At 40.0% G+C, this 21,253-nt stretch overlaps 1 protein-coding gene across 1 annotated transcript in view; it reads left to right on the top strand.

The window, feature by feature from the left end:
* Positions 1 to 21,253, top strand: part of HDAC9 (histone deacetylase 9) — a 343,727-nt gene that overhangs the window by 165,686 nt on the left and 156,788 nt on the right. Inside the window, exons 13-15 of the mRNA XM_026649421.1 lie at positions 3,157 to 3,290; positions 14,387 to 14,507; positions 20,065 to 20,114. Coding sequence (XP_026505206.1) covers positions 3,157 to 3,290; positions 14,387 to 14,507; positions 20,065 to 20,114 — 305 coding nt within the window. The remainder of the gene's footprint in view (positions 1 to 3,156; positions 3,291 to 14,386; positions 14,508 to 20,064; positions 20,115 to 21,253) is intronic.

Genomic DNA, 21,253 nt, shown 5'->3' with positions numbered 1-21,253 from the left:
ACAAGGCGCCGGAGCGTGTCCGTTTGCTCCCTCAGAAGTCCAAGCAGCGTTTGAGTCGCCTGCTGGTCTTCCTGCCGCCACCTCTCCTCACGTTCCATGTGTGTCCGGTGCATTTGTGACAAATTCTCCCTCCACTGGTTCTGCTGTGCTGCCTGGGCTCGGGAGCAGCCCATTAGTTCTGAGAACATGTCCTCTCGCGTCTTCTTCTTCCTCCGCCTAATGTGCGCTAGCCTCTGGGAGTGTGATGCCAAGCAGTGTTGGGAGACAGTTGCAGATGTGGCTGTGGGAATGAGGAAAAGGCAGTGAATTCCTCCGAAAGATAAATGTGGTTGTGAATCAAGAACATAGTTTTTCTCTGTGAACAAGACCATGAACCACACCTATCACATGCGCACTCAGGACAAGGTCGAATTTTTGAACCTCGCCTTCACTGCCTGGGCTTTTGCACTGCCGATCTGGGAAGCGGGGCAGGACACGGTACTCTCTGTAGCAGGCAAACATGGTAAGCCGTAGACTTGTGGCTGCTTAAAACTTTAGGAGTACCACTGGCCTCCTTTCACATTGAAAGCACTGCCAGTCTGTGCTGCCAGCAATCGCCCAAGCAGGAACTCTGGCCCTGTCCCACCCCCTCGCGGATGAGCCAGGGAAAGATCCCTGTATGCTGCCCCTCTCCCGCCCCCACCGCGTGGCTGTAAACCAGCGGTCACAGTTCTGTAAAGGAACTTGTTGCAAGCAGTCCCAATACTAACAGTCCCCTACCTAATTCAAAGCAGGTCATCAAGAGCGACATTACTCTCATGAGGATCCCAGACACCGAGATCCAACGGATGCTTCGAGAAAGCCTGCAGAGACCGGGGCCCTATGCCGCCATGCTATGCAAGGCAATGATACCGGAGTACCTGCTTGTCTCCTGGCGCGGGAACGTCTCCTACTTCGGAGGACCAAGTAAAGCCGCTCTCCCCAGGAACCTGATGAACAGGCTATCCCATTACCTGCAGGAGAGCTTTGTGGAGATGTCCGTGGAGGACTACTGCTCTATCCCCGGACATATAGACAGGATTCTAATGTAGCTGCAGTAGCAGGGACTAAAGAGTGGAGCAGCTTGGGCAGCACAATCATGCACAACCGGACACTGTTTGATTTTTTTTAAATAGTTGTTACTGATTACTTAAGCGCCCAGGGGGAAGAAATCATGATTCACAGATTGTTCTTAGTACTAATATTCAAGTTTTGTAAAAAATAAAGGTTAATATGTTTAAAGCACTTACTGCTTGATCCTTCGCCTGAATCTGTGTCCAGGTTACATGCTGGGGAGGGTTGGTAGGGGTAGGGGATCTCTGTAAGGGTGATAAAGAGCTCCTGGCTGTCGGGGAAATCAGCTTGGTAAGCGCTGTCGACTGCCTCGTCCTCCTCATCTCCTTCCTCATCTTCCCCGTCCGCTAACATGTCCGAGGAACCGGCCGAGGACAATATCCCATCCTCAGAGTCCACGGTCAGTGGTGGGGTAGTGGTAGCGGCCGCACCAAGGATGGAATGCAGTGCCTCGTAGAAACGGGATGTGTGGGGCTGGGATCCGGAGCGTCCGTTTGCCTCTTTGGTCTTCTGGTAGCCTTGTCTCAGCTCCTTGATTTTCACGCGGCACTGCGTTGCATCCCGGCTGTATCCTCTCTCTGCCATGGCTTTAGAGATCTTCTCATAGATCTTTGCGTTCCGTCTTTTGGAGCGCAGCTCGGAAAGCATGGACTCATCGCCCCACACAGCGATGAGATCCAAGACTTCCCGATCAGTCCATGCTGGGGCCCTCTTTCTATTCTGGGATTGCACGGCCATCTCTGCTGGAGAGCTCTGCATCGTTGCCAGTGCTGCTGAGCTCGCCACGGTGTCCAAACAGGAAATGAGATTCAAACTGCCCAGACAGGAAAAGGAATTCAAATTTTCCCGGGGCTTTTCCTGTGTGGCTGGTCAGAGCATCCGAGCTCGGACTGCTGTCCAGAGCGTCAACAGAGTGGTGCACTGTGGGATAGCTCCCGGAGCTATTACCGTTGATTTCCATCCACACCAAGCCTAATTCGATATGGCCATGTCGAATTTAGCGCTACTCCCCTCGTTGGGGAGGAGTACAGAAGTCGAATTTAAGAGCCCTCTGTGTCGAACTAAATAGCCTCGTGGTGTGGACGGGTGCAGGGTTAATTCGATTTAACGGCGCTAAATTCGACATAAACGCCTAGTGTAGACCAGGCCTTAGACTTGTCTTTAAATCATGACTTGAAATGAAAGGCTAAAATTGAGCCCAGTGACCAAAATACCCTAAAAGCTTCTTGCTCCCAAGATGCAACTAAAATAGACATGACACTGAGAGTTGTTTGGTACTAAATTGTTCCGGCCTTGGATATGAGTAAACCAAATTCAAAGGGAACCTTGCATTTGGACCTGACAGCAAAATTTAGTCATAAATTCATGCAGGGTATAACTCTTTTCTTTGATGAACGAAGGGTTTTGGCTCCAGCTGCTGTGTTTGTACCACTCACTTAAATGTCATACACAGCATGTTTAAAATCTACATTTTATTTTCTATTATTTTCAAACAATAAAAATAAGGACTTGTTTTGTCTCATTTTAGGGACCTTTTTCAACACATTGAATCAAACTTTCAGGAGTAGTGTGAGTGATTTCCCCATACTCTGCAATAAATATATGCCCTTCCCATGCCACAAAAATATCAACTGAATAAACTGTAAATAAATGATTCAGTAATTCAATTGAATTATGCTACCTATTAAAAACTGTTCACAAGGTACAGTACTTTTCAATATCATTCTTTTCAGATTATGTGGTCTGGTAGCATTATTTCTCAGTGATTCTACTTTTATCTTCTATGCTGGGACAAGATATTGTGTGTGTGTATAGTGTCTATCACAATGGGGGCCTGGTCCATGACTGGGGATCCTAGGTACTGTCATAATAATGAATATGCACATTTGGGATCCAAATTTTGATATGCCCAAAGTTAAGGGGTGTTCAGATCTAGGCATTTGGTTTTGGTAAATTTGGGTATTAAATAAAATCTGTTCATGATGGAAGCATTATGTATAGAATATTATAACTTGTATTTCAGTTTTACTTCTATTTTCTTGTTGTATTGTCTTTGTGCTGAAGGTGTTGTCTATGACAGTCTAATGCTGAAGCACCAATGCATGTGTGGCAACTACGCCAATCATCCTGAGCATGCTGGAAGAATACAAAGCATCTGGTCGAGGCTGCAAGAAACGGGGTTGCTAAACAAGTGCGAGGTAATAAAGACCAGGTAGCTTCAAATGGCAAATTAATAAATCCTAAGTCTGTGTCACTTCTGTAATAATAGAATACATTGTCTCTATAATGATTGGTTGACATTACTAAAATATTGCACATTCTGATGCTTCCTTTCCTCTCCTAAAATGGGATCTGCACACTGACATTAATTTATCCACCTGTAGTTGTGTAAATTTCTTCTACACATAATACCATAATGTGAAATCCAGACTTTAGTTGTGTTCTCCACCTGGGGATACCTAGAGAGAGATAATGTAAAGGACAGACAGACAGAGATAGATAGATAGCGATCAAAAGGGAGTTACAATCCTTCCAATAGGATCATTGTTTGTTTCTTTAGACAGCTAACAATTTCGTTTTCATAACAGCAGAAGAACATTGTGTTATTTATTAATCATCTCCATAATTGCATGCTTCACCTTGTCGTGTTTCAGCATATAAAACTTGCTTTCATAAGCTTTTCTTATTGTCCCAGGAGTGAGATGGACATTGGGTCAGAAAATCAAGACACTTGAAGCCTAATTCTCTAGACAATATCTGGGCAACTTTGGCATTTAATGTATTTATATTTTAATTTCCTTTACATTTACAACATTGTTCAATATAAGGGAAGTTAAGCTCTGGAATAGGCTTCCAACAGAGGTTGTGGAATGCTTATCATAGGAGGTTTTTAAGAACAGGTTGAACAAAGGTTTACTTGGTTCTGTTTCCACACAGGGGTTGGACTAGATGACATCTCAAGATCCCTTCCAGCCCTACATTACTATGATTCTATGACTGTGTATTAGAGCATAATAAGTTAATTAAAAGTAGACTGAAAACAGCCTCCATTCATCATTTTTCAAATCTTGGAAACACGCACAAGGGGCTCAATCTTGCAAGGCATGTAATGCCTCCTGAGAGGTGCTGAACACACTCACATCTTACTGAAGTCTCTGGGAGTTGAGGGTGCTGACTGCTTCTCAGGAGCAGGCCCTAGCAGAGCTCAATGCACACTACTCCCATAAGTAAAGTTAGCAGGTGCTTACGTTTTGCAGGATCAAGTCATTTCCTCAGCTCATATACTCTGTTTTTCACATTACATTGTGTTGTTTACTAATGTTTTTGCAAATCCACATGAACTAGCACTGTAGGTCACTTCTTCAGGAAACACTAAGTATTCACGGAGATTTTCTGCTCTGTAGGGAACTGAGCACATAGAACTATGATGTAACAAGTACTGTAATGGATTTGTTATATACACTAATTTAACTAGATGGCAACACTCTAACGGGCTGGTTTTTTCATTTGCTTTCATTTTTTAAATGTTTTAGTAGGCTGTGACTCAGCAAGGTCCTCGAGCACATACGTAACTTCTAGCTCGAGTTGTTCCATTGATTACAATGGGTCATGAACATATGCTTAAGGAATAAGTTAAAGTTAAGTGCTTTGCTAAATTTGGGGCCTAATTAGTTTGCTGACTCAGGTTCATAATGAACAAAAAAAAGAACCTAAGGAAGATGCAGTGTGGATTTTAGTTACATAATCTCTGCAGTAAAGAAGCTGATATTCCTAATCAGTAAACTGTGTTGAATCTTGGAAAAGCAGCACCTATAATGTGGTGTAAATTGATTCTTAGGATGTGTGTCACATGCCTGGGGTACATTATAATTCAGTCGTCCAGTAGTTTTCTGGAACCCATGAAGTTCCAACAGCATATCTCATTACAACAGCATATCTTGGAGTTTGCTGTTACTTTTCATATTACAGACGTACCTAAACTGAAACCCTGCATCCTGACAATCCCAATCGTTGGGAAAGTTTGGGTTTGGATAGAAATGTTATGAGTGGCCCCTATCTACCTTTGTGATGAGCCAATCCCAAACCTTGGATCTGAACACTTCTAAAACTTCGGGAAATTTGGATCTGGAACTTTGTGGTTCAGACTCATACTAGAAAATGTACAGAAGAATGCAACTGGCATGTTAACAGGTTACGTGAAGCTGCAACAAGCAGCATGTAAAAAATAATCAGAGAGACATCTAAAAGAAAAAAGCCTTATTGTTTACAAACACTATCAGAGCAGCTGCCATAATAGTTGGCTGGTCATGGGTGGTCTGCATGGTTTCCTTTCTTTTGTATACAGTGTTATGTAAATCATTAAGGGCCGGTTTCAGATGCCCTTACTCTGATCTTGTAGCACTTTACTTCACAAGTCATCTCACTGATTAGTACTCCGTGTAAGCCAGGGTGATATAATGGGACCTCAAACATTTTATAGGTCCGAATACAATTAAAGGTAGAAAAAATGTTATGTTTTTATTATGTGTAATATTAGGCCAAAATAACCTTTTTCATATTAAATATTTAAGATTTCCCCCTAAAATTCAGTTATTTTACAAATTAAAATATAGCCTTTCAGATCTTGTAGGAACCTGTAAGTTTGCAAGAGCTTTGAGGAAACAAAGCACTCAAGCCACGTTCAACTAATTTGGTCCCCCTATATGTCTCAAAGAAAGCATTTTGTGAAAGTTTACTTACGTTTTACAAATGGCGTTTCATAGCTTGTTGTATATTCATGTTTAATTCTTTGAAAGAAAATGGCGTCTTTGTTTAAACTATTGAGAAATTGCTATTTTAATGGTTCCAGTGTAAAAATAGCCTTTTCATCCAATAAAGTGAAATCTGAAGGGATACAAGTTTGAGGCGCTTTGATAGGGAGATGTAGGGAAGTGCACATTGCAGGTGTTTGTCTTGAACTTGTTCTCTGGCTAAAGAGAGGATTTCATTTGACAGTCCAGTCTGTCTTTTACTTTTCATGAACTCTAAGGCCCAGTTTCAGCAAAGCATCTTAAGCACATACTGTACTTAACATTAAGCATATGCTTAAGTCTAACCTTATTTTACAAAGCATTTGCAGCATTGGGCTACCCTTAGACATTTTAGCTGTTCATATAAAGATTTGCCAAAAAAAAAATTGTTGAATGGAGCAGGAGTTTGTTTTTTACTCCTTCCACTTTGCTTTTACTCCAAAATGGCTGGATCATTTTCCCATCAACTTAAAGAAAAATAATAATCCCCATTCAGCCCATGACCAAGCCATGAAAATTTTAGTTTGAATGGTGAGATTTAGAAAATTATTAGGTTTTTATTCTCTAAGGTGTCACAAGGACTCTCGTTGTTTTTATTAGTGACTGAAAACAGAGGGTTAGAATGGAATAATTTATATAGCATTTGCAATACTGGGGACTTTAATTTGTGTATAAAACATTGACATGATATTTTCATATAAGAAGAGCTGTTGCTTGTGCATTTATTGATGCACCTACTCTGTCTGACAAAGGTCTACGAGCATTGGATAACCAAGTAAGTGTCATGTGATACATCAGAACAGGGCAACTGAAAGTTGCAGAGTGCTACCTAGCTGCTAGATTGGACTTTGCCATGTATCCTAAGTAAGGGATGTTTTGATAATTGGGCCTACAGATGTACCCTAATTATGGCCTTAATTATGAGAAGTGACTGAAAGTTTATAAAATGACACAATAGCCTACAGCAATAAATGTTGATGGGAAAATGTGCAAATGGGAGACAAAAAGACTGAATCAGTCTTTATCCCTTTTGGGATCTTAAAAGAAAAGACTTTGGGGGAGAAATGAAGAAGAAGATGTCTGCCAGCAACCACGGCAGCAAGCTTCAACATCATGGCTACCTCTTGGGACACTGGGATCTTCTTTAACACTGATGGGCCTCTGTCATTCTGATCCTGAAAGATGTCCTGACCAGGCCGGGCCAGAAAGAGGGACCCAGATGACATCATCACCTCCACTGGCCTTGGCTAAACCTGAACCACACCTGGGATGTGAAACTTTGTCATTGCCACGCTTCATGTGTCATCTTCCCCACTGTGAACCTAGGCACCCATGTATTCATCACCACAACACACTACTGCAAGGATATTTATACAGAATATGCCCTGTGAGGTATCATTTGAAAACTAATAACACACTGGTCAGTAATATCATTATAAAATGAATGTAACCACGTCATATGTAAAGTTATGAATTGTCTCTGTTTGATGTTACTAGAACATGTTTAAAACCAGATGGCCTAACCTAGGCAAAAGTAACAAACAGGTTTGTCATAAACAAAGGAATGTGGGTTGACCTCAGTTCACATATTAGCAAAAACAAAGCCATCAAGCTAAATGAGCAGGGGTTATCCTGAGACTGAACTCGAGAGGCAGAGAATGAACATGGCTCCTGCATCCCAGAGAGACACAGGAGACTGACTCACCAGGAGGCCTTCCTGACTTTTAGGACAAAGACAATTCCTTTGGAACATAAGGGTCAAAGAGAGACTCCATCTTTATCTGACACCTGAGGAGACAAAGAAACCTAGCGCTTTGTGGTCCCTGTGTTGGGTCCTGGCCAGAGCATCTGGTCAGCCATGTTAAGTTAGGTCTTAGTCATTAGAAAGTGTATTTTTACTTTTGTTCATTTGTTAACCCATTCTAGCTTCAATCCCTTCTATTTGGTATCACTTAACCTATATCCTTTTGTTAATAAACTTGTTTTATTTTTACTGTTTGAATTGAAGAGATTGTTCACTCCAGTTAAAATGATAAAGTGCACTTTTATCTCTTTTAAGGCTCAACAAACCTTATTACTTCTCTGAGTGTTCCAGGACAGGGCTCGAGACTTCCAAGCAGATGGAAATTTGGGGAAATTTGGGAGTTGGAATGTATTGGGGTCACCCTGCAAGTAGTCACCAAAGCTGCTGGAGACCAGGGTAGAGCTGTTGTGTTGTAGGCAGTCTGCTGGGGTCAGAGTGCTGAGCCAGTGCTGCATAGTACACACAGACACTCAGGGAACTACATGCTTGTCTACTGGCTGTTGGTGTACAGGCTGTGACGGTGACACAACTTCTCACTGGTCTGGGTTGCACCCCAAAATATTACACCCACCTTATTTCTTCTCTTTTCTTTCCTTCTCCATTTGTCTTCTGTCTAGTAAGAGTCTGACTCAGTCAGCCAAGACTGTATCTATTGCAACACTGCGGTAAGCCTGCAATGAAAGAGGCAGTTAAAAGCAATTCCCTAAATTTGCTAATTTTCAGAGTGGCTAATACAACTGTGTGCCATGCACGTATTTATTCCAGCAGCGAGGTTGCAAGTGAATGTCAACACAAGAGACAGAAGCTGCATTTTTTAATCTTTGCTATTATTTTCTTTCCTCTTTTGTGTGTGTTTGTCTTGTTTTGTCTTCTAGGAAATAGGTTTGGATTTTAACAACTCCAACCCATCTCAATTAACTTTTCCCCCTAAAGGACAATTACTACCATCTAAGAGGCTGTCAGACTAGGGTTCTTTTCCTTCCAAAGACTATAAAAAGTTATGGAGATTTTTAATAGTGACTTGCCATGGTGCTAAGCAGACTAAGAGCTCTATATATCAAACCCTGAACCTTATTTAAAACTGTTTAATGTCGGACAGTGAAAGGGTCATGTTGACACTTTTAACTCCTTGTCCCCATATATTCCATCAAAATTAATACCATGGGGCAGTGCATAATTGTGCTGCCTCAGGAGCCAGAACAGCGACTGAATTGTGACTCACAAATAACGGTTTGATTACTGCTTCCCACTTGCTCCAGGGTGGAGCATAAGTTGTACCAACGTTTTTGCTGGCACAGAAGAGTACATCCGCAAATGTACTGGCTCAGCTACACTGGCTGGCACATTGGGGGGGGGGGGGGGGGGGGGGGGCCAGGGGCGCACCTCCCCCTCCCCCCCGCGGCATGAGATGGGGAGTAGCGACCCAGCCACAGGCGGCACGTACCTCTTGTGTTTGGGGAGGCTGGCGCGAGTGCTGGAAGCTCCCTAAAAGTGGGAGGGCCACCAGGGCCTGGACTTTGGCCCCGCCCCCTCTCTAGCCCAAGGCCCGATCCTCCCCCGCGGCACCACCCCCACTCTGTCCTGAGGACCCTCTCCCTCCTCCCCCAAGCCCCCCGCCTGCTCCTCCCTCCCCAAGCCCTCCCCCGGGGCCTCCCCACCCGCCGCCTGCTCCTTTCCGCCCCCTCCTGCCTCAAGGGTGAGCAATGGGGGATGGGCAGTGGAGAGGTGCAAGCAGTGGGCGGGGGGGGGTCTCGGGGGAAGAGACAGAGAGGGGGCAGGAAGGGGCGGGGGCCTCAGCGGGAAGAGGCGCAGTGCGGGTGGGGCCACGGGGGAAGAGGCTGAGCGGGAGCGGGGCCTCGGGGCGGAGCCACGGTCTGGCCGCACTTCTGGAGATCCGCCGGCAGCGGCACTGCGAAGGCGGCAGGACTGTGCACCTCCAAAGGGAGGTTTGCCGCATCTGGCGTTTCTTGCCCCATTTGGGGAGCTTCGCCTCCTCACGCCTCATAAGCGCCGCCCATGGCTGCAGCACTGGCTGCTCGCTCAGCTCACAATGTGACCTGCAGTGCTCTCACAGGGGGTTAATGAGATGTTTCACGCTGTCTATTGCTGCCTTACTACGTGGATGCGTTGGCCAGTTCGTGAGCCTTAACTTTCTGGGAGGGGAGAAAGAGTTTTGTTAAGGAGGTGTGAGACTCCCAGATTATTTTTATTGAACTTTGAATTAAAGATTCCTTCTTCATAATCTCACTTTAACTCTAAAGAAGACACAAAAAGCAAGGGTGCGGGTAGGAGAGTGATAGGGCATCAGAAGGGAAATCTGCATGGGCACTTTAAAAACATTGTTTTTTAATGACAAACACATTCACATTAGATACCGAAAGACCAGGAAAGATGAATTTATGTACAGAGCAAAAATGATATGTCTTTGTGTGCATGTTTTTTAAGAGAAAGATGAACACATACAGAGCAAGAGAGATACCCTGATGTGCTAACTGGGCAACAGGTCCATTTAGTGTGTGTTTTAAGGAACTGAGAGAGAATTTAACCACTGTGAAAAATCCCAAGAAAGATGAAAAAACTATGAAGACCATTAGTTTGTTTGTTTATTTGCATGTTTGAGGACTAGAGAGCTTAGTGGAATTTTAGAGGAAGCAGATCCCTACATATAGCTGTAATAAAGGGAAAGCTTATACTGAGAGAGTTGAGTGATAAATATTGTTTAATCCATGTTATCAATTATTTTTAGTTTAATGCAATGGAGAAGATGCAGGCCTCTCCAATTCTGGCAGGTATAACTGGCCCATTCTAGGGGGGACATTTCCCATTACCCAACTTCAATATTCTACTCCCCTGACATATGCATGCCTCCAAGCTGATGTCAGTGAGAGAACCACCCATGATGGGGAAGCAGAATATCACGGAGTTCAGAGAAGAGAAGTTTGCCCTTACTATGGATCTACCCCAAAATCAGCCCTTTCAAGTTCTCCATAATGCAAAACCAATGCAGTCCATCTGTTCTGCTACATTATTTCTAATTCCTTAACAAAAGTGTACTTTATCATGATTTTATGCCTTTTACTATATTTTACTAAAGGTTTAGATACCTCCAGGACCAATCAGAACTAATTAGGACATTACATTGGCCATATTTCAGACCTTGAAAGTATTAGGGGACGCAGATAAAGCAGTTCACATCTCTCTGTTTAGCCCCCCCAACAAATAAATATATACTTGTGTATACCTAAAGATACAGAAATGCCTACATTATGTTGTCTGACCTCTTGTGGCCCATGAGGGCTTAAAACAGGAACTTTGCACCACTGAAAAAACAGAGACTCCAAATTTTATAATGGGGTTACAGCATTTACTTATATAACCCTGCTAGGTCTTGACATATTGGACCTGAAAATCATGACATTATTCTGATCCGAGTCCTCAGTAGTTGGAGTTTTGGTACTATGGAAACTGACTTTACAGGCAAAAGATTATGACAATTAATGGCAATTAAAAATAATCCTAACCCTTTTAAATATTTCTAAAATAGTTTTTCTGTAATCTGTGGGCTTGTCTACATGAACATTTAGTTAGCAGCATGCTGGGGTATAAATCTACCCTGCACTAGCTTGCTGCACATTAACTATGTGGAATCTTCTGACATTCACTAACAGTTTAATAGTGCACTGTGGTCTAGTCCCATTTCAAAGTGAAGTAGATCAAAGTGCACGAAGGGCAGGTCTAAACTACTGTGGTAAATCGATCTAACTTACGCAACTTCAGTTACATGAATAACGTAACTGAAGTCGATGTAGTTAGATCCACTTACCACAGTGGCTACACTGCACTGTGTCGATGGGAGAGCGTCTCTCATAGACTTCCCTTACGCTTCTCGCGGAGGTGGAGTACACAAATTGATGGGAGACTGCTCTCCCATCGATTTAGCGTGTCTTCACCATACCCGCTGAATCGACACTCGCTGCATTGATTGCAGCAGTGCCGATATACTGGTAAGTGTAAACATACCCTAAGGAACTGTTAGTGTGTGGCAGCAACATTCACATGGACAATTGTTGCATGGCAGACTGATGTTGGGTGGATTTATACCCAGACTTGCTGCAAACTGAATGTTCATGTGGACAAGCCCTCTATGTGATCTAAGTGTATGAACATGCAGCGTAAAGGGTATATGGGCACTTATTTGAGATGACCTGCTTATTGCACTTGGGCCTTTGCCACTTGTGACTAATGCAGCCATTCCAAGCTCAATCTGATAAAACATTGACACCACATCTGTTTATCTATCTGATTAGAAAAATATTTTAGCTGACCTAAGAACTATCCTTCCCTCCCTATCTCTGTAGAGAATTGTGTACATATGTTGTGAAACAATTGATAGAAATATATACATTTTTTAGAGAGAATGGATGAATGAACAAATCTTATCAGTCACCACACTTTCGAAGAAAAAATATTTTTATCATTGACTCCATGAAGAAACATAATGTGCAGATTTTGATTGTGGAAAAGTGTGTCAAAAGGATGTGAATGTGCTGCTACAAAGTCTCACGTGAGACTGGGGAGGCCTGGAGAATTTGGAGATGAAAAAAGAGCTTGTCATTTAGTCCATGGATTGTTCCCTAAATTTTATTTTCCATTGCTGTGTCCAGTCTAGTTTTAAATTATGCACAAAATAGGACTTCCACCATTTCCCTTGGCAGACTAATCCACAGTCCACTAGATCTAATTTTTAGGGATATTTTTCTGATTATTCAGCAAAATTTGCCTCTGCTTAACTTAGTATAAATTATGCCCAGTCTGGTTGGACCACCCTAGACAACTCTTTTTCCTCAAAACTTGCTCTCTTCAAATATATGTAGGGCCCTACCATGTTCATGGTCCATTTTGATCAATTTCACGGTCATAGGATTTAAAAAATCATAAATTTCATAACTTCAGATATTTAAAATGAAATTTCATGGTGTTGTAACTTTAGGGGTCCTGACTCAATGCTGAAGGCAGCAGCACAGAAGTAAGGGTGGCATGGTATGGTATTGCCATCTTTACTTTTGCGATGCTGCTGCTGGCCGGGTGCTGCCTTCAGAGTTGGGCGCCTGGCCAGCAGCCGCTGCTCTCCACCCTCCCAGCTCTGAAGACAGCACAGAAGTAAGGGTGGCAATACTTCGACCCCACTACAATAACCTTGCAACACCCTCCATCAGCCTCTTTTGGGTCCGGACTCTAATTTGAGAGATGCTGGTCTCCCCCTTGAAATCTGTATAGTATAGGATAAAAGTACACAAAAGATCAGATTTCACAGGGGAGACCAGATTTCATGGTCTGTGACATGTTTTTCATGGCCATGAATTTGGTAGGGCACTAAATATATGTAATTGTTGCTTTTGTGCCCTGATGAAGAGAAGAGTTTAGTGTTTTGCAATGTGTGTGTGGTGGTGGTGGGGTTGTTATGTAATACTGAGTGCTAGAAAGTTACCTCCAGGAAAAAATAAGTTCCTGAATAAAATTAATCAAAAAGAACAGTCATCCAAATCGTGGAAGTATATACTTTGAAAAATGACTCCATGAAAATAGCATGGGGGTCACATGTGTATTGTCCCTCAGTAAGTTTCATATCTATTTACTTACATACAGACCATATTTGATGGGTGTAGATCCTCAGCCTGAGTTATGACAGTTTGCACCAGCTGAGGATTTGACCCATGCAGTTTCTAGTTGTCAACACTGCAAATAAAACCTAGGGTTTTTAAGTTGAACTGTTTTCTTTCTGCTTCTACAGTAATAAAGACATCGTGACAGAACTTGCTGCTGATTATGCATGAACCAGAATAAAATCCATTTCACTCTGCTGTAGCTGTATAGACTGTGTGCAGTACTAACAGGAGTAAAAAGTAGTAAATGCTTATTTATGTCATTGTAGTAAGCAAATATAACTAAATATACACAGGGCGAAGATCTGTTGAGTAAGCAAGTGTCATTTTTACAGTTTTTTTAACTGACTGTACTTTAATGGAGTTAGACGAATATCCTTGAAGTTTAACAATGCTGTACGGGAAAGGTAAAGGCTGGGTAAGTATGTAAAGGGCCAAACTCCAGTTACAATAGGTAAGGAAGCCATAAAAATAAAAAAGAGGCAGCAAATGAATCTGAGTCTGGCAGAATGAAACTCTATGGAGACCAACCCTAAATTCAAGAAAAAAAGTACTTTTAGCTTACTTTAAATGTATGACTTATATTTTCCTTTCTAGAAGAATAAATTGACACTGTGGTAAGTAATAGTGGCACTAGCAAAACACAGTGATCTTTATTTCAAAACTCATCTGTGGCTTCCAGGTGCGAATACACCGTTTTCTTTAATACTGAGATATTCAACATGGATTGAGTACTATAGAAAACACATCTATGTTTGTTTTCTAACTCTTATTGGCTTGTAAAAAGAGAGAGAGAGACTTCTTTTTTCTGTTATATGAAATACTGTGTCTTGCTAACTATAAGTTAAGGCTTAACCACACATGCATTTGTTTTTCATCCTTAGTATACTTTAATAAACAAATCAGTGTCACATTCCTGCATGACGCAATTTCAACCCATTATTAATCATACTAAATGTTATTTTGGACCTTTACTTCCCTCCCCCCCCCCAAATATTGTCAGTGGAATATTGTAGGCCTCTGCTGTTTTCTTTCAGCGAATTCGAGGTCGAAAAGCCAGTCTGGAGGAAATACAGCTGGTTCACTCTGAACATCATTCACTGCTATATGGCACCAGCCCCCTGAACAGACAGAAGCTGGACCCCAGGAAACTCCTAGGTCTGTACAGGCCTCTATTCTACTGAGAACAGCACATTCCAGCACTGTCATTAGTCATAGCTGGTGTCAGTTTAAAATACTTGGCAAGCAGTGTGACAAAAATTCACTTTTTCCAAATGCATTGCTAAGTGAAATGAGAATGTTACAGTGGAAGCCAATATACATTAGTAAAATGCACTGGCTGGAAAACAACAATAGAAGTTTCTCCACATTTGCTTTTACATCATTTTAATATTAACCCTTTAAGTCATTTCCGCCAGAAATCAGTAACTATGGAAATTTGGAATGCAATAGATCTTCTATTTCTTTATGTCTTTCATCTAAAAATAAGAGTTAAAAATACACTTGCTTGTCAAAACTGTTCTTCTGCTGTTCTCATTCATTTTATTTATTTTAAACTTTATTTCAGCCGAGTTGAATATAGATACTATTCATCAGATTTTGCTGATAACTGAACTTTGTGTAATTGTGCAGTATGCAGTGTATAGTATCTTTGAGTAACATAAAATCATATTTAAAGTATTAAATGGTTTTTAATATGTAAAAATAAAAACAAGCCATCAGCACTCATGTGTCTTAAGAATTATATTCGGATGCATGGTCAGTGCTGATCATATACTTTAATTTTAGGAACAGTAAGGTTAGATTCTAATCTCAGATAAGTAGTTCACAAGGCAATGTATCTTGACAAACCTACAATAGTGAATGTTGCACTATACACATTAGAGTTCTTATCTACTTTTATTTCACCCAGTATAAGACATGGAGCTTTATATTTATAACATACCCTTCCCACCAGAAGCTTTTTTTCCCCCAGAGATTCATTAGTAATTATTTCTACAACTACACTAAAATAGAACAGTTATTTTGCTATAGGAATGGTGATGCTAATAATTTCTTCAGTAATATTGATAAACTGTTTCTGCACTGAGGCACTAGAATAGATAAAGGAAAACACAATGATCTTTTATGAGCGTTTATATTTTTATTAGGCCAGGTCCATGGGATGGCAAAAATAAAAACTACAACAATTTGATACAACTGGTCAGGAACTCGAATTTGTAACAATGGAAATTTTGACATTTAGGGGAAAAAATGGTCCAAATTGGAATGAAATTCAAAATTTTGAAATTTCACACAAAACAAAAATTCCAAAAAAAATCACTTCTAGACCATTGAAAATTTGAAATATTTCAATGAGACTTTGTCATTTTGATCAATTTTGTTTTGACTTTTGTACTGTATTAATTGTAATATGTTATATACACACAATATTAAACATTATATATAATTAGGCTTGGCAAAATTTGATTTTTTTTATAATTTTGATGGATAATTGTGTTTATTTTTAAGCTTCTTTATTTTTATTGATTTAAATTTTCAGAGTTGTGGGAAATTATGGGGAAAGTCACACGATGGGTGGGTCAGACAACATGTTGAGATTCAAAATGTTAAAGCTTTAAAACACTAATTGTCATCATCACATGTCAACATATACAAAGTAAATATCCCTAAATCAAATTCTAATAAGTTCTCAAGCAACATTTTTCTTACTTTACCTACCTGTAAATATCAATTATTATTGATGGAAATATTTTTTCATCGATTTCTGTGTATACAGTGAAATCAGTGTTTATTAAAATTCACTGATAAAAATGTATGCCTTCCAAGCCTTAATGTAATGTAATATAATTAATTAATATATAAATGTCAAAGCAAAATAAATTGAGATTATAAATATTTCCCATTGAAAATTTCATGAAATCGATAAGTTCCCGCAAAGCATTTCAATTTCAACAAAAGTGCATTTTTTGGACAGAAAACTGTTCTGTCTAAATATTTTTGACTAGCTCTACAATTTGGCCTCATGTGCTATCTCAAAGGAAAAGTAATGGTTGACCAAAATCAGCCACTCTTTTGTTCCCCACCCTCACCTACCATGCACGTAGTCATGCACAGTAGACACTTTTCAGTGGAACACCGCAGATGATAGGCCTGGTGGAAACAACAGATTTATATTGCATTAAACTATTTTATATTCAGAAATAGCCAAACCTTTCTTTGTAACTTAAAAATAAAAAAAGAAACCGCTTAGGGCGCTAAAAGTTAAAAGTGACTTACAGGAGATGGGGTTAATCTAGCATGAGAAATTTAGTACTTGCTAATTAAGTGTGTGTTTTACAAATTACATATTAAAGCCCCGATTCAGGAAAACATCTATCTTCAAAAAGGGTGCTTAGCCACATACTTATATCCTGATAAATCAATGAGATTTAAGCACATGGTTATAGTTAAGCAGGTGCTTAAGTGCTTTCCTGAAGAGGGATGGATTTATACACGTGGTTACATTTTTCCTGAATCGGGGCCTAAGAGTTCAATTATTACAAATTACCATTTTACAAATTATGTAACCTTTTAGAAATTATGTAACTTTGCACTAGTAAAAAGTTAAGCTTTTGATTGCTCACGTTTCACTACAGTGTGTTGAACAACATGACATGTTGCATTACATCTTGATGTGATGCATTTTAATACCGGAGCTGATGTGTCATATTACATTATGGTCTAATGTGACAGGATACACCATTTCAAACCTCTTTTAATGAGCACAAATGCATAACAATCAGTCATTTCCATGTAGATCCTGCAAGTTCAGTGTGAATTTTTTTCTCTCCCGCCGTCATTATGAAAATGTTTCTAAAAAAGTAAGTTTCCAATTACCACAAATTTGTAAATGTGAAAAATTTGCTGTCAGTTTATATGCTTCATTTAAAGTGGAATAAAAAGATACATTTAGACAGCATATGTAAGTATGTTACAATTTTTGTGCATTCCTATATGATCACTTAGCAGTAGCCGCTTCAATCTGAGGGTTGATATTGGAAAACAGTTAAGGTCCCCAAACCTCCCTTGTGTTCTGCAAGCTTTCATACAGTATTACTAGACTGTCCATCTTTCCACAAAGTAATGTTTTGCTGCTGTCTCTTCTTTTGCTCACCAAAGCCTCAATCCTGCATTGTGAATCACTCACACAGACTGCAGCATCCATGTGGATTACTGTCCTGGCACTTAACTTTGCATCATAACCCTCTTCTCCAAACAGTTTCCTTTGTATGAGAGTTCACCAGAGAATCCTTTCCTTTGTGGTCTTACATATCAGAAAAGGGAACCTTTGTGATTCTCCTATTTTAATATTCCTTTATTTGTGCTCTATATTGTATCCATGACTAATAGAGCAGATCACTCTAACACCATATCCCTCAGATCTTCTCCTGATGGTCATTTTCTTCAAGGGTTTGGCTCTCAATCTTACAAGACCTGGCCTGATGCAAGACTGAAGAACTTATTGTGAAGTTTTCACTCTCCTTCCACCTTATCTGGTATATTCAAATTCCTTTTTTTTCTTTGATACATGTTATGAAAAATCAAGCAGTAGGCATTTGCCAAGTACTTTTGAATCATTTCCAAATATCATTAGGACCTCTTGAATTGTCTCATTTTGAACATTTTTACTGCTGGTTTTGGGTTGGTTTTTTTGTCTTTTTGTTTTGTCAACAAAGCTGGAGGCTCTTTCATTGCTATGAGGATCATTAGGTGACCGTCCTACTCCCTCTTAGCAAAACCTTTTCATACTGTTCTTTCAAAGAGATCTTGATGTTTTTCCTGTTCTGTTATCACTTTGCTATCTGCTTCTCTGACAATTGTGCAATAGGGAATAAGTGTTTCTGGTAAATTTCTTGATGTGTTGAAAAGTCTTTGTACATATTTTCCCCTGTGTCGATACTTCAGTGTTGAATACTGTCTGTTGATGGATTTCTACATCTTGCTTCTCCATATGCTCTCTTTTTGTGACAATTCCTATATGCATCTAGCATTAAGATATCTGGGAATTCATCTTTCCTCTCTCACGTTCCATCAGTTAGCTACTGGATTTATTAAAAAACATTCTAGTTATACAATGTTTTCAAAATGTCATCCTTTATCTTACATGAAACTTTAGTCACTCCCTCCTAATACTTTGACAGCACCTCAAACCTGTTATTTTTAATTATGTATTTTTTTAGCGCCCTTTCTCAGACTTTTCCATCATCTCCTCAGAAAAATGTGAAAAAGTGCCATCCACGTCAGCCACTGGATCTGCATTGCAAGTGACCTGATGACCCCCTTCCATATCCCCTTTCTGGCATGCCCCAGAGCATCTACCTACCCTGGTATATCTGGGGTAATCATTCCTCTATGGCATAGTGTGAGAGAATATTCTGTACAGCTACTGCATGTGCAGTCTCCTTGCAGAGCTCTTAAATTGGTGCAGATGGCTTTGTTTAGTCCCTCTGTACCTGTATGATTTTCACCCTATGTTAATTGATCAATATGCCCTGTTCTGCTGATTAGAAATAGCTGCAAATTCAGTGTGTCTTGGATTTTACTATCAGACTAAGGTACTTTCTTCCAACTTTCCAATCTGGTCTCTCAGTGCTGAAAGACTATAGTTTATAATCTTCATTATACACTTCATTTATACTGGTTAAACACAAGTAATTCTAGCCTTTGCCTCTTCCTCAGCAATGGGTTGCTACTTTCTAGGCAGCTTGAATTGATCCACCATCTAGCATTTCCTCTGTGTTGAAGTTACAAAACTAGTTCAGTGGTACATTGGGGGAAATCTATGTTCTCTTCCACAACTGCCCTGGAAAGATTTGCCTAGAGCCGAATTACATACTCCAACAGTGAATGGGTCAAATCCTAAGATTCCTACCTAATTTTAACATAGTCCTTAATAAGGCAAACACTAAGTTCAAAGGTAGTAAAAACTGAATATAGGACTGACTTAAAATTAATAACAACTTCAGGTTATATTGAGTCATCATATTGTGTAAATTAAGGGAAGTAATAAATTAGACTGTGTAATCTGTATGTTCTTTGTCTAAGTTTCATTTGGTATAGTAATGCTATCAAGTCATATAGTACTGCTGAAGTATACAGTTATCTATGTTAATTATAAGCTATTAAAATACTCATATAATTACACTTTAAATGAGCTCATACTGTAATTGTCTGGACCATTAAAAGTACCAGCATTCACATTGACTTTCAGTGAGGTTTCATGCCTAACCCCCATTCCTTTGGAAATCCCAGCCTAACCAGTTTAACAGCTTTATTAGTGTTTCAGAATTTAACCCCAAAATCCAAAGACTGATTTTGATCTTTTTAGTACTAATCACAGTGTTATTCTAAAGTTGTAGTATTTTTGTTTAACTTCTGTTGGTGAAGAAGACAGCTTTCGAGCTCCACAGATTTCTTCTGCAGGAAGACCTGAAAAAGAGCTCTGAGAAGCTTGAAAGCTTGTCTCTTTCACCAACAGAAGTTGGTCCAATAAAAGATATTACCTCACCCACTTTGTCTCTCTCATAACCTGGGACCAACATGGCTACAGCAACACTGCAAACAGTATTTTAGTTGACTAATTATTGAGAGAGATTAATACATTAGGATTGAATTAATGAAGATTATTTTTCCAGTTTTATGCTTATTGTTGTCTTTTCTCTTTAACATATAGGCAGCGTGTCTCAAAAAATCTTTTCCTTGTTGCCTTGTGGGGGACTTGGGGTAAGTAGAGGCTGTTCCAATGTAATCTGTACAGCATAAATAGATTTTTAAAGTAATTTGTCATCTTCAGGATTGTGTTCAGCAGGTCCTACACTTGAGGAGCTAATATACAATGACAGAAAATAAAAATGAAGCTTTTGTCTTATTGCCATACTGATTTTTTCTAGATACTGTGCATTGCAATATATTCATAATCTTAGAGTGCAGTATCACGGGGCAATATTTTTGTCCTGATAGGAGGTAGGTTACTTGTCTGTCCTTGTACATATTTTCTTTTGTGCATTGGTTTTTGAGAAAAGTAATGTGATAATTAGAGGGGCTGTATTGTAGTGAAATGTTCTTGGGTATAGTGAAAGCCTGATGAAGAGTACTGAATAGTTAATGCAGCACTATGTTCCACAGAAAGGAAAAAACTAAAGTACACACAAATAGCACTTTGCATAATGGGCATTGTTTAGTAACTGTCAGGGCATAATTTTTGTTAATAAAATATTAAATAGAATTTTTGACCAACCTTAATTAATGGAGATATCCTATCTCCTAGAACGGCCCTTCAAAGGTCATTGAGTCCAGCCCCCTGCCTTCACTAGCAGGACCAAGTACTGATTATGCCCTAGATCCCTAAGTGGCCCCCTCAAGTATTGAACTCACAACCCTGGGTTTTAGCAGGCCAATGCTCAAACCACTGAGCTATGCCTGCTCCCCAACCTTTTTTAATACCGAATTATGGAAACTATTTATTCTGCTACATTTTGAGCCAGTGGGTCCATATTTCTAGGAGAAACTGTTCCAATATTAGGAAAAGAATCAAAATTAAAAAAAAAATTCCCCACAGAAGAGAGCTCTATCAACATTTGTTAACATTCTCCTGTTATTTACTATTGAAGGTCGTAACAGTTAGAAACGATTTTCCATCTACAATTTTCTTCACTGGTACTTTCTTTAGCTACCCTATGTTCTGTGGTCTAAATGGAACTGTAAACAATCACTGTCAGTAAAATTAAGGTGCAATGCTTAGATTATTAGCCATTGATATGCTGGCTGAGTGTTGCACATTTGTTCTAGCTCCCTTTCACTGCTTTTGTCTTCAGGAGTGAAACCACAGTCTCTAGAGTGCAATTGGAGCTAGAGGCCAACTT

This window comes from Terrapene carolina, unplaced genomic scaffold (genome assembly GCF_002925995.2).
Source record: "Terrapene carolina triunguis isolate 2854851 unplaced genomic scaffold, T_m_triunguis-2.0 Scaffold84, whole genome shotgun sequence".
NCBI classification, from domain to species: Eukaryota; Metazoa; Chordata; order Testudines; family Emydidae; genus Terrapene; species Terrapene triunguis.
Note: the sequence above shows the minus strand (reverse complement) of the source record. Positions and strands in the feature narration are given on the sequence as shown.